This window comes from Alligator sinensis, unplaced genomic scaffold (genome assembly GCF_000455745.1).
Source record: "Alligator sinensis unplaced genomic scaffold, ASM45574v1 scaffold928_1, whole genome shotgun sequence".
NCBI lineage: Eukaryota > Metazoa > Chordata > Crocodylia > Alligatoridae > Alligator > Alligator sinensis.
This window is the reverse complement of record NW_005842229.1, coordinates 72,022-85,189: the sequence shown is the minus strand read 5'-3', so window position 1 is coordinate 85,189 and position 13,168 is coordinate 72,022. Positions and strand designations below refer to the sequence as shown.

Below are 13,168 nucleotides of genomic sequence, written 5' to 3'. Positions count from 1 at the left end.
GCCTGTGCCACGGTGCCAGAGAAGCCGGCCCACTGTGGTGGGCCGGCTTCTCCTTGGGCTTGCTTCTCCTCCCCACCACCATGTCAGGCCCGTGTCCACTCCTCCCCTCCCCCAATCCCCGCCATGGCAGTGGCACACCCACTCCTCCCCCACTCACATAGCCCTGCTCTTCCCCCCATGGCTGCCATGTCGGCCTGTGTTGGCCTTTCAGGTGGCAACAACAGAAGGAGGGAGGGGCGGGCCAAAGCCAGCACCAGTGGTCTTGCCCCCCCATGCAGTGTTCCGACCCCACTCCCCCTCCGCGCCGCCACCACCACCATCACCACCACTCCAAGGAGCAGGGAGGGTGGGGAGGGGGGGCAGGCCAGCTTTGGTGGCCTCGCTCCCCTCCGCTCCATCGTTGCCACCTGCAGGGAGCAAGGCAGGGTTCTGTCCACTCCGTTGCCGCTGCCTCCAAGGAGCAGGGCGGGTGCTGGCCTCGCCCCCCACCCCGCTCCGTCCCTTGTGTCCCTGCCTTCATAGCGGTGATCCGCCACACCGCCACATCCTGTCAGGACGCTTCATGCTATGGTTGGCTGACAGAAACAGCCAGAGTGCGAAGAATAAAGCGTTATGGACACACAGAAAGACAGATTAAGGCTTTTATAATATTAGAATAGAATATCTGGAGGGGGCTAGGTAGACCACAGTAAACAGGGCAAAGAAATATTAGCATTCAAATTTGCACAGAATTTGAGGGGCTGGAAGGGACCTTGGAAGATCATGGGGTCCAGCCCCCTGCATCAGGCAGAAAAGAGAGGTGGGGTCAGGTGATTCTAGGAAAGTTAGAATCTTTCTAAAGATTCTAAAGTTAGAATTCTAGGAAAGTAAGAATCAGGTGATTCTAGGAAAGTTACAGCAACTTTCCTAGAATCAGGGAGAAGTGGGACTCAGAGCTAAGAGGGGATCATTCCCCATTGTTCAGCATATTTTTTAGATCTGGAGAGAACCAGATCTCAGTGTCTGAGACTGAAATAAAGCAATAGTCACCGGTGGCAGGTTCAGGGATGGAGGAATTAAATGTTTCCTCACTAGCATGCAGCCTATGAGCTGTCTAGGTCCCCAGAATCGGGACTGACTGCAGGTTGGCAATTCCATTTCATGGCTTATTTTGAGGTTCCATACTGCAATGGAACAAAGCCCAAGGCTTTACATGGTTTTTATACATGCAAAATGAAATGCAGCTAAGTTACTGTGGCTTAGTTTCCACTGACCACAAGATAGATTTAGACACATGAAACAGCTGCTGTAGACCATTAACAAGCTGATTTGGATCAAAGCTGAGGGGCTGGCAGAGGGACAAGGGGTGGGAACGAAAGTAAACCGTGTTTACTTTCGTTTCCCGTTGTATCACTGCGGGCCACAGAAAATGCCTTGGTGGGCTGCATGGCAGCTCGCAGGCCGTATGTTGGACAAGCCTACGGTAAAGGAACGAAGCTGGCCTCTGTAAATACCATCTGATTTCAACAAAATGAGTAATTTAAGTACAATGTAACTCTCTGAAGAGACCCTGAGAGCGTTTTTCTCTTGCATGGTGTCACGTATCTAGTTAAGTAGCCCACCCCAAGAGTCTTTGCTCTTCCAGCCGCTCTCGGTTTCAGGGTAGAAGTGGTTATTTCCTTTTTTTTCTCTGACCGGCCAATTGCTTTCTCTTTCTATAGAGAAGTGTGTATGTATATGTACATACATATATTTTTTTTTTCCTTTTTATATCTCCATAGGACCTCAGCCCACCAGCTGATGTTAGGGATGAGTCCCAACCGGAGGTCCACGCACCCACGTCCTCGCCTGCCACGACTTGGTGTTTTATGGGAGTAGATTCAGTACCTGGGCGTGTAGTTCTAGTTGGTTGTCACCCACTGTCCTATGTTCCTGAGGGCTCCACCATCCCCTACACCCTCGCCCGTTCCACTGGGTATCGAATCGTCCTTTTGTCACTGTTCGGCCGTCGGGTTCTCTCCCGGGGCCTCTGTCAAAAAAAAGAAACCAAGCACTCCTGTCCTGGATTGTTGTTCACCCATCTTTTGGCAACAAACAAACAAAATATATATATATATATATATACGCGGTGGGGTTACTTTCTTCTTCACCTGTTCCCGTCTTTATGGCAGCTCTTCACGAGCCTCTTGTTGGGGTCATTACAGTCCCCTCACCCACACTGAGTCCACCATTGATAATTTTTCTTGCACCCCTTTTAGGGTCTTTACGGTACCTTTCTTCTGGAGTGCCCCTCTACTAGGGTCTTTACAGTACTTTCCCCAGCCAGCTCTGCCGGCTGTGCAAGCAATTCCTGGTACTGCCACTCCACTAATCCTTCCTCTAAGTCTTCTGTGGGGAACTCCCTCTCTGCAGGAGCCTCCTGCCAGCTCTCCAGGTTGCTCTCAAGTTTTCCCACAGTGTTGCTTGGCCCGGTTCCTCTCCTTCCGGTCCTGCGCTCTCCCTTCCTGCCTGCTCCGGGCTCCTCTTTATAGTGAGGTTTGAATTCCCGGCCCCTCCCCTCCAGAAACACCTGGGTAAAGAGTATTTCTGCCTGGGGCTTTGGGGCTTGGGCAGCTGCTTCTATCTTTGGCCAGTGCACCTTTGCCCCCTGTGGCTCTCTCTCTCTCTCTCTCATACATGGGGAGAAGAGTTTGCTTGTTTCCCCTTTGCAGATGTTCAGGCAAGGTGGAACACTTTTCCTCACAGAAAGGCCTTCAAATTAAGGTGAACAAACAATCAAGCTTTGTTGTGGTACATGTCTCGGACGGCCACAGCCGACTCGAGTTGCGTTAGAAATTGGTCGTACGTTAGGGCAGGCTGGTGAATGGAGAGGCAGACACAACTTATTGGTTGCAAAAAACTTTACTCATGCCGCTTGCAATCACGACGCAGGTGGTCCGGTTGTCTGAACAACCACGCGAGTTGTTCCAGCTGGCGGGGCCCAAGCCAGTTAATCCGTCCGCAATTCGAAGCCGGCGGGGAAAGGGGTACGTCTGGGGTTGCGCTCGGCGATGGGAAGAAAGATCGATAGGGGATCAGTCTATCGATCGGCAGCCGCAAGTCAGATAACTTCAGAGGCACTCTGCAGCGTGCTCAAAGCTCTTCGACTGGGGCGGAAGTCGCGCGGAATTTTAAACGGCCAGCGAGCCAATTACTAGCCGCCATGTGTGAATAATTTAGCCAATAGCGGGGCACAAATTTACATTCGAATAGCGGGAACTCTTTGCACTGTGCATTTCTGTGCTGCAAAGAAGAAATGCATCCTGCAAAGGAAACTTCAAATTGGCGGGAACTCTCTCCTACACGCGGGTTCTCAATTGCAGCAGAACACTCTGCCGTGCAAAGGAGCTCTCATGTGGCCAGGAAATTCCATAGTGCCGAGGCACAAAAAATCCCTGGGTTGTGACAGTACAAAATCATATGAATTACTTCTCCAAAGGTCATTCTGTGAGCTTCTCTAACTCTAAGCATAGGGCTGTTGTGACACTTCCTTTTCTGTGTACTGCTTTAAAAAAAGGGTCAACACCTGCCTATGTCATATAACAAAGATAAAGAATCCTAGTGTAACCTGGCTACACCCAAGGGTGTGCCCTATTCTCAATTGAATGGTATGGGTAGGCAGGAAGGGGTGCTGTGAGAAGGATGCCAGAATTTCAAGCAGATCCCTCTTTCCTCTATAGAGTTAACCCAAGCCCAAAGTTCTTAACTATATACAATTTATTAAGTTATAATATATATTAACATAAAACTAAATATCATATATATATATTTACATAGAGAACACTAAATCCTAAATTGCACACAGAGAACACTAACCTAAATCGCAATGCAACATTTCAATTACACTGTAAGGCACAAACATGAACAATCTTAATAACATTTATTTCTTAATATAGTCCCTGACCCATGGCAAGAGATAGTCCTTCCAATGGGTGTCCAGGAAGCACCAGGGGCCCTCCCCTTAGGGCCTTGACTAGTGGGGGGCTGCTCACCCAGCCTCTTCTCTGGGTTTGCCCGCCCCAAATATCTTTCCTCTGTGGGACCCAAGGGCCCAATGACTCACACTCCCTCTGCTGGTGGTGGTCAGGGCGCAGCTCAATGGGGTCTCCTCTGCTGGAGTGCCTCTCCAGGCCTCTCCCGCACCGCTGGGCTCCTCTCCACCCTGTGCCCTGCTCTGGGCACTGAGGGCTCATCTCCTCTCAGCTGCTGCACCACTGCTGCTGGCTCCTGGGTGCTGAGCCTCATGTTGCAGCACTACTATTTCCCTGTGCCCTGGCTCAGCACCGAGGGATCTCTTAGCACAGGCTGGGCCCTTCAGGCTCTGGCCAGCCGTCCTCATGTCGGGTGGCTAACCCAAGCAGTCTCTGCAGCTCCCTGGCTCCCAAGGCTTGGGCCCGTGTGCTACCCTGTGCACCATAGGACCTGGCCGTTTTCTGGGAGATGGGGCCTGAGCTGCCTCACTGCGGCCCCCAAGGCCCTGCCGGGGTTGCAGGCTCAAGCTGCCACTCGTGGCTCCCAAAGCCTGGGCTCCATGCATCGAACTGTGTGCCGTGATGGGCTCGAGCAGTCTCACACCACTCCCAGGGCTGGGTCTCTGCGCCCCGTCCCTGTGTGTTGTCAACAGCCTGAGTGGTCTTGCACCGCTCCCAAGGCTGCTCCTCCAGTGGCAGCTTCAGGAGCCTTGGGCCTATTGGCCACTGGGGGAGAGTGCCCCAGCTTTTTTTGGCTCCACTCTTCTTGAGTTCCTTGCTGCATCTCCCCTTGTGCTGGGCACGCAGCTCCTTTTATATGCTCCAGGGCTCCACTCCTGAAGTCTTCTGGACCTGACAGCTTACAGCGGGGGCGGGCAAAATGTGGCTCGCGGGCCAGATGCGGCCTGCCAGGCCATTCTATCCAGCCCACGGGCCCCTAAAAAATTTACAAAATTAATATTTATCTGCCCACGCTGCCTGTCATGCGGCCCTCGACGGCTTGCCAAAACTCAGTAAGTGGCCCTCCACCCAAAATAATGGCCCACCCCTGGCTTACAGTCTTCAGTCAGGTCCCGGGGAGCTCTTCTCCCCCTCCCCTCAGGAAAAGGGCGTGACTTTATTTCTCCTGCTGCCTCCTGATTGGTGGATGGGCTCCACCAATGAAAACAGCAGGATCTCAAGCCTGGAACTCTACCCAAGCTCTAAAATGTGAGCCTGCTACACTAGTAACAATGGATTAATTGTAGTGTCAAAAAGTAACTTCCTCAAAATAGTGAAGTTTTATTCCTGAAAGTGTTCTTTGTCTCTCATTCAAGATCTGTTTGCTAGAACCTTCCTGAACCTTTTCCAGCGGACAACATGCTAGAATTAAAAAAAAACCCCTGTATGCATTGCTTTACAGCTATGCTCTGTAGGGACTGGACAGGCACCGGTTTAGAAGGGAATAGAAGGTAAGCAAAATGGTAGAGAGACTGGAGGGAGGTAAGAGCCATCAAAGACTTGGAGGGAGGTGAAGAAAGGGGCAGAGTGGCCATGTGCCTATTTAGCAGGGATAATGTAGGAAAGAGTACTGTGAGCCAGGATGGGTGCTTTGATTGGGAGGGAATGGGAAATCAAGCAAAGTGTGAGAGAAAGACAACTCCAAGTTATGTAAAGGAATAAATATCCCTTTGAGTTCCAGCAGAGTGTGGGTGAAAGGTGAGAGTCTCTTTCAATTTGTGTTGGAATATTGATTGCATCTCTGCTCTTTTTAAATGCATGGGAACAGAGGCGAACTTCAGAACATGCATCCTGTCACCCTTGACAATCTCAGTTAATTGCTTCTAATGCACCCAAACTTTTATTTTGTACACAAATGGTGGGCTTCTATTAGTCTTGGCAGTTTCCCCATTGCATGGGTGGTATTTTTGGCAATGACAGTTTGCAGTTCTGTTACCTGTGAAGTGCAGCTGTGTAACCCTGCATGCAGACACAGGGCATGCACAGTAGACTACACATTGACCAGGTAAGCACAAGAGTACATTTGCACGTCCAGCATATGTGTGTAAGTCTCACAACTGTAGCTGAAGAAAACCCTGTGACTAGTAGGTATGAGATGCTGAAGGAGCAGGCCCCTTCCACAATTTAGCTCTGGTATCCGAATGGTTAGGGTCCTTGCCCAGGAAGCAGACCTGGCGTCTAAACCCTCTTCAGAGGGGTTTGAGGGGAAGCGGGTCTTTTAGGAGCAGCAGGATGAATTAATAGTGCTGAATTAACGTGCAACCTGGCTGCTGTCAGTGATCCTAGCACTGCTTACTGCAGGTGGTGATCCCAGGAGGCAGTAACTGGCACAGGCCTGAGTGGCACACTCCAAAGTGGCCACAGTGACCCCTGAGTGCTAGAGCAGTGGCTATTCTGAGTGGGAGCAATCCTGAGCATATATGGGGTTTAATAATTTGGGTGTTTTATAGTTGTTGTGTTAGAGTTGTGTAAGATAAGATTCGTTGTTTTCTTTCCCATTTAATACACTTTTATATTCAGCATTGTATCCAAAATGCATGCAAGTGGGTTCTTTCAGGACCCCCAGTAAAGGTTAATTTTCCTAGGTCTCTCGGTGGGGCCTTGAGCCAAGCCCCTCTATCCACCCCTGAAATTTGAATTGACCTGAGAGCCATTCTTTTCTCTCCTTCTTATTTCTGTATTTTTGATCCCAGGCTGGCAAACAAGACAAGATAGATGCCCCCTCCCATGTGAGTTGATTGCGTTGCCTGTCTCTGGAGAAGCCTGTGAATGAAAACAAGTCTCTGTGTTGCATTGTAAGTATGAGATGGGCCTGCCCAGCATAAAGTAGCTGCTTCCATTGCATCAGAACTTGCAGAGAGCCCATATCTGGGAGACCCCAAGACAGTGCAGGGGTATGAATGTGGAAAATGCAGATGCAGTGAATCTTGGGTAACTTAATGTTTTTTGCAACCCCCTCCTCATGAGGGGACCTTCTCATGCTGTTTGACAGGAAATAGTAATAATACTTGGTCTCTCAGTCTCTAGCATCTCATCACCTGCATATGATAGGGAATTGCTTTGAAATATTTGGCCCAATAAAAGCGAGCAAAAAATCCCATTTTGTCCAAGAAAATCCCTGCAAAACAGGCTGGCATGCAGCTGAAATGTGGACTGCATTGGATGGATGTGTGTGTGTGTTTGTCACTGTTGCCCTCTACTAGACCTGCTCAAGACTGGATTATTACAGTAATTCCTAACAGCCCTAGTCAGTAACTCGTCCCCGTTACTGCTGTGTGCTCCACACACAGAACAAAAAGATGGTCTCTCTCTTTAGAGAGTTCACAGTCTAAGAGAAAAGACAAACAGAGGGACCCAAGGGACAGTACTGATCAACTTGATAGGCAGTGGAGTCAGCACACCAGCACCTTACCTGTTGCCATGTTTTTGGTAGGCTTCATGGCTTGTGAGAGTTTTGAGGGATAGCAGGGAGACAGTTTTGCAAATGTTTCCAGGGAACACCTCACAATCAGCAGAGTGTAAGGGACTGAGGCATTAGACCACTGAGGGAAAGCAGGGCCTGGGGCTGGGTCAAAGGGCAGAAGCCACATACCTGAAGCAGGGTCCATGACAGTCCAGAGTCAGGATCTGGGTGACAATCCACAGGGAAAGCCTAAAACCAGAGCTAAACCTGGGTTAGGAGCCAGGAAACAGAACCTCAGAGAAACCCAAAGTCAAAATCCAGAAATAAACCAAAAACCAGAGAGCCAAGAGGTTTGTCACAGCAAAACTGGTGACTGTCCTGTAGACTCAGGGCCCCAGCTGGTGCCAAATGGATAGGTGGTGTTCCCAGTAGCTGGTCAGGATGCTTGCTGATCCTAAACTGGGGCGGAGTTCATTAGCTGAGGTTTGCTGCAGGTACAGCTGCTGTGGTATTTGATTCAGGCTGTTCAGAGTCCCTAGTAGCACTGGGCCCAGGCTGGTCACTATCCCTGGCATAGGCAGCATGGAAGAAAACAGGCAGGTGTTCAAAAGCTGAAAAAGTGGGTTATGGAGGCTGTTATCATCCAGAGTTGACATCCATGATAGCAAATGGGAGCTGAGAGCAGGGAGGGAGGGGAGGGGACAGGCCAGGAAGCAGCTTGAAAGAGGAGACAAGCAGGTTTTATGTAGCATGATGGAGGAGGGGGGAGCCAGTGGAGGAGTGAGCAATCAGTACAGTGAGCCAGGAACAGATCTCTGCAGCAGCATCTGCATGGGAGTTGGTACTTGTTAAGGCCAGAGAGGAAAAGGTTGCAGTCAGTGAGGCGTGAGGTAATGAGAGCTTGACTGGGAGTTGTCAGATTCTTTTTGTGTAATGTCTTCATACTACAAGTGTTGATGTAGCCTGGGGGTGAGGAGATACTCAGTATCCAGCAGCTGTGTGTAGGCACCTTCCTCACTGCCTTGCCATTGTGCTGCAGCTGAAGACACTGACCCAGACTTTTCTCTCTCTCTGTCCCACAGCAGCCATGTTCAATGACCAAAAATCTCCATAAAAGCCAGTACTGGGCCACCCAGCAGGGGCTGCATTGACTCCTGTGGACCATCACAGTCAACTACAATGTCCTGTGCACCTGGATGCAACCAGACGTCCCTGAGCAGTGAAGGCCCCGGGAACAGGGTGCTCCCAGGAAGCCAGAACAGGCCTGCAGCCAGGCCCAGGAAGAGTGGTTTGCTCTATGAAGCATTAATATTTTGAGCCATTTCCCAGCCTGTGATGCAACATGAGCAGCATTTCCAGTCCAGAGCAGGGCATGGAGCCAGAAAAGCCCCAAGGACAAGGAGTACTGCTCTCACTGGAGTGTAAGGCAGGCATAACTTGGTTGAAGCAGAAGTATTTTCCACCAGGGTCAAACCTGTTTGCAAATAGGAGGGGAATCAAGCCAGAGGAGACACTGAATCACTGCTAAAAAGGATTGTGCTGGGCCTCTCCTGCTCCTTCCATGCTTGAGGGAGAGCAAGTCTGTGCTATGTACAGTAACGATCCCCATTTCAAGGGACTTCAGAGTTAACTGCAAACTTCCCTTTCCTGGCAGCTGCTGAGCCCACAAGGTCCCTGGTTCCTGGAGACCTGAAACCTAGTGTGTGACCTGACCAAGAGAAAACAGCTGTTCTAAAAAATGGGAGGATGGGAAAGGCAGCCATTTTAGCAGAAATGGTGACCACAGAGGCAGTGGGGAAGTGCTTTTCAACATCTTTATTAATGATTTGGATGTGGGAAAGAAGAGCTCACTGGCCAAGTTCATGGACAACACCAAGTTATAGGGGAGCATGTTCATGCTTGAAAATAGGCTGCAGATACAGGTGGAGCTAGATAGGCTGGTAAGTTGGGCACATCAGAACTAGGTGAAGTTCAACACTGAGAAGTGTAAAGTTCTCCATCTGGGGACAAACAACCCCCAACATACTTACAGGCTCAGTTGCAACAAACTGATTATCACCCCGACTGAAAGGGACCTGGGGTAATAAACCATAGTATTGTTGCACAAACAGCTAGTTTCGTGCCCCTGGAAGCTTTTCCAATACACCTCAAGGAGAGAGTCACACTCAGGTTGGATCCATCTCAGTTTATTGTTTGCAAACAAGTTCGACAAGGGAGTTCAATACCCAAAGGTGTGTCGACCCCTAGCCACGCCCAAAGTTATATTTTTATACCTCTCATGAACAAGATTCCATTGTGGCAATCTGTGATTGGCTACAGTTTTCTGCAAAGTTTTTAGTACATGCGTAGTTCTAAAACGGGCAAGTAACAAGGGTTGCAAAGTTTATGTGCAAAGCAAGCAGTAACTAATCTGTGTTCCCACAGGAATCAGCCTTATCGTGAACCAAGCATTGTTCGGACTGTTCTCTCCCCCTAACAGGACCCCCCCGCTTCTGGCCCCGCAGTGGTGGGGGAGAGAGGAAAAGACTGTTCTCAGCTGTGAAGCCTTTTGTGTAGTGAGATTACAGTTCTCAGCTGTGAGGCCCTTTATGTAGTGAGATTAAGAGACATTTTTACTACAGTATGAACATGAGCCATCAGTGTGCTGTAGCCAGCAGGGCAAACAAGGCTCTAGCATGCATCAACTGATGCATCTCAAGTAAAACCAAGGAAGTAATTCTTGACTCAGCATTGATGAGAGAGCAGCTGGAGTACTGTGTCCAGTTCTGGGCACCGCACTTCAACAAGGACTTGGAAAAGCTTGAGAGAGTCCAGAGAAGAGCCACCCATATGATCAGAGACTTGCAAGGCTGAAGACTTGGGTCTCTTCAGCCTAAAAAAAAGAAAGCTGAGAGGGGACTTGGTAGCAGCTTACCACTACATCAGGGGAATATATCAAGGGCTCAGCAAACAACTGTTCACCAGGGCATCCTTGGGGAAACCAGGAGTAATGTCCACAAACTCCTGGAAGACCATTTCAGGCGTAACACTAGGAAAAATGTCTTCATAGTTAGGGTGTCCAGACTGTGTCCAAACTCCCTCCAGAGGTGGTGCAATCACCTATCCTGGAAATCTTCAAGGGGAGACTAGACGGTCACCTTGCTCAGGTCACCTGAGCCCAGTTGTCTTTCCTGCCTAGTTCAGGGGGGCTGGACCCCATGATCTTGCAAGGTCCCTTCCAATCTACGAATCTATGAATCTGTGAGGGGAGGGCAGCATCCCACCACCCTTGGTTTGAGGTTCCAAGTTTCCATCTCCGAGCACAATACATCTTTTTCTTCAGAGCCAAGTGACTCCCACAAGGTGTCAGTGTCCAGGAAGTCTCCAACATGAGCCTGCCCAGCCAATATCAGCTATGGCAGGGAAACTGACAGACCGTTCAAGCAGAGTTGCTGAGGATTCTTGGGTTATCCAGTTGGAGTCTCAGGTAGCAAGCCTTGGAGATGTTGTAACCCATGTCTTTCTCCAGGGGACCATGGGAGCACCTGGGATTCACGCCTAGGAGCTGAAGGTTCTTCTGTAAAGTCAGTTCAGCAACCTGGCTGCAGACCTCTGATTAAAAAGGGAAACGCAACATTTCTGCAATGGACAATTTTTCTTGTTATATTGTTTGTAAAACTGCCTCAGCCCTGAAAGGCCCTGTGGGGAAGGGGGAGATCTGCTCAAGTTCTCTTGGTCACTAGGCCAAAGAAGAGAGTTGAGCACACGAGACTCAGGTTTTTCAGCAAGGGTGCTTTCAGGTTACACTGAGCCTCAGACTACCCAGCCCAGCCCTGCTTGCAGAGTGATCTCGGAATTAATTGCAGCCAAACGACAAGGGAGAATGAGTGAGCATCCTTGTAGCTCAAAACCAAAACACTGAGAACTAATTAACCGAGGCAGCAAGAGACAAAGTAAAAAATGAGAGGAACTAGAGTTACTCATTAGGGACATAAATGAGAGGAACTAGAAGTTCTCATTAGGGGGTTTAAATTCCACCTCAACGTTTTTGCTGGAGCTGTATGCAAAGTTTCACATGACCGGAATGTTAAAACACTGGTTGGATCTTATTTCAGAAGGATGGAATGGAGGGAAGGGGGTTTCTGACACTATACCTAAAAAATCCAGGTCATTGACAATTTAGGATCAGATGATCTTGAATGCTTGAGTCAGTATCCTAACAGATCCTGCACAAGATAAGGCACTAGTTGGTGTCTGCTGCAAACCAGACCATGAAATCAGTCTAAAGAATTCTTCACACACATATGTATCATGAAGGAAGGAAAGAAACCTGTTATCATGTGGGCTTCAACCTGAGATACAAATGCTGGAGATCTGCAAGCAAATTGGTTTGCAAAATCGTGCAAGGGTTAGTTTGCCATTCAATTTAGCAGTACAGTAATCTTCATTCTACACACATCAGGATTTGAGCTCATGCCTACTGAAGCTGAAAGGGAAGGTCATACCCATGCCATATGAAGCTTGTCTTTGGTTATACAGAAAATGGTGGCTAGGTGGGAAAAACCCAACAGGAAGGGATACCTCTTCTTTTGTAAGGTCCGTGTCTAAAAAAACCCATGTCCCCTTGCTTAGATTTTCCCGATTTCTGTTTTCTGTTAGGCTTTGCTCAACTCCACAAGATTCAATCTACAATTAATGGCTCCAATAGCTGACAAAAAAATACTACCTGAACCTCCACAATGTTAGATAACCTCTTTATTCAATCTGTGTCTGGCATAGATCTCCTATGGGCTTTCTGAGTCTGGTGGGACCTTGTTGGGAGACATTTCTGGGGAAAGAGCAGGAGATGCTCTCTCATACGCTGAGACATCTTGTTCAGTAACAGGGGAGTCTAAAGCATTGACAGCTCCTGCGTACAAAAGGTACAAAACAAAATTGCAGTGTAACATCTGTGTGCAATACAGCCTGGTCTTGGGGCAGGTCTTGGGGCACACAGGACACCTATACACATGCCCAATGCCCGCTCCAACATGTGCTAATTAGTGTACTCTGTCACCTCAGCATCTCATATACTTAGTGCCTCAGTGCTTCAAAATAGCAGCAGGGGCACTTTAGCTAAAGCTTGCTGAACAAGCTTTAAAGCACCCTGAATATACAAGATGCTGTGGGTGCTTTAATTACAGCGGCTCTTGGGAGCTGCTATAATTAAAGTGCCCCCCCATCCCCTCCTTGGACCATGTGAAAAGATGCCCCGACTGATTTTAGGTACTTTGCTGATGCTCAGACTCCTATACAGTAACCCAGGGGAAGTAGGTGTCTAAGATAAGGATCCACAGAAGAAAGCATACCAAGTGGAGAGCTGCCTCTAAGGAGAAGTGTATGTTTTTAGCCTCACCTCTACATGGCATAGAGGAAGGGGTTTTCTTTCATACAAAGCAGAGGAGGAAGAAGAACCATAGCCTTTCTATTCCACTGCTCAGTGACGAAAGCATTCACCTGGGTGCAGGGGGCCTAGTTTAATTCCCTCTTCTGCAGGGAGGGATTTGAACCTGTTTTTCTCACTTCAGCTAAATGCTCTTCCCACTAGGCTTCCCTGGGCCAGGGCATGCTCCGTTTCTTTTGCTGAAGCTGTTCCTTTTTGTAGAGTATGCTCAAATTTGTACTGGGCCAAACAGAGCCTTACTGTATTGTCTAGTTGTTAGGGCAGTGTTCATCTGGGAGATGAAAGGGGCTGGAACTTAGGTCTCCTCTCTTCCCTTACCACTAGACCATAAAGTCATGCTCCCTCTCTGGCCCC

General features: G+C 49.0%; 2 protein-coding genes and 1 long non-coding RNA gene across 5 annotated transcripts in view; 1 reads left to right on the top strand and 2 right to left on the bottom strand.

The window, feature by feature from the left end:
* Positions 1-7,621, bottom strand: part of LOC102368708 (ovalbumin-like) — a 31,103-nt gene extending 23,482 nt beyond the window's left edge. Inside the window, exon 1 of the mRNA XM_006027235.3 lies at positions 7,582-7,621. Coding sequence (XP_006027297.1) covers positions 7,582-7,597 — 16 coding nt within the window. The 5' untranslated portion in view covers positions 7,598-7,621. The remainder of the gene's footprint in view (positions 1-7,581) is intronic.
* Positions 5,246-9,606, top strand: LOC112550864. The gene is made up of 3 exons (XR_003094929.1): positions 5,246-5,440; positions 6,683-6,784; positions 8,475-9,606. It is a non-coding gene; the product is annotated as an uncharacterized LOC112550864 (long non-coding RNA).
* A 944-nt stretch (positions 9,607-10,550) lies between these two features.
* Positions 10,551-13,168, bottom strand: part of LOC102373733 (fibrous sheath-interacting protein 2-like) — a 41,974-nt gene continuing 39,356 nt past the window's right edge. For 2 of the 3 annotated variants that reach the window (XR_003094931.1, XR_003094932.1), the window contains exon 3: positions 12,143-12,280. Coding sequence is in view for 1 of the 3 variants with exons in the window: in XM_025208439.1 (XP_025064224.1) it covers positions 10,811-10,983 (173 nt within the window). In the remaining 2 variants the exon portion in view is untranslated. Of the gene's footprint in view, positions 10,984-12,142; positions 12,281-13,168 lie in introns of those variants that run through there. The other variant, XM_025208439.1, reaches the window with a different exon arrangement.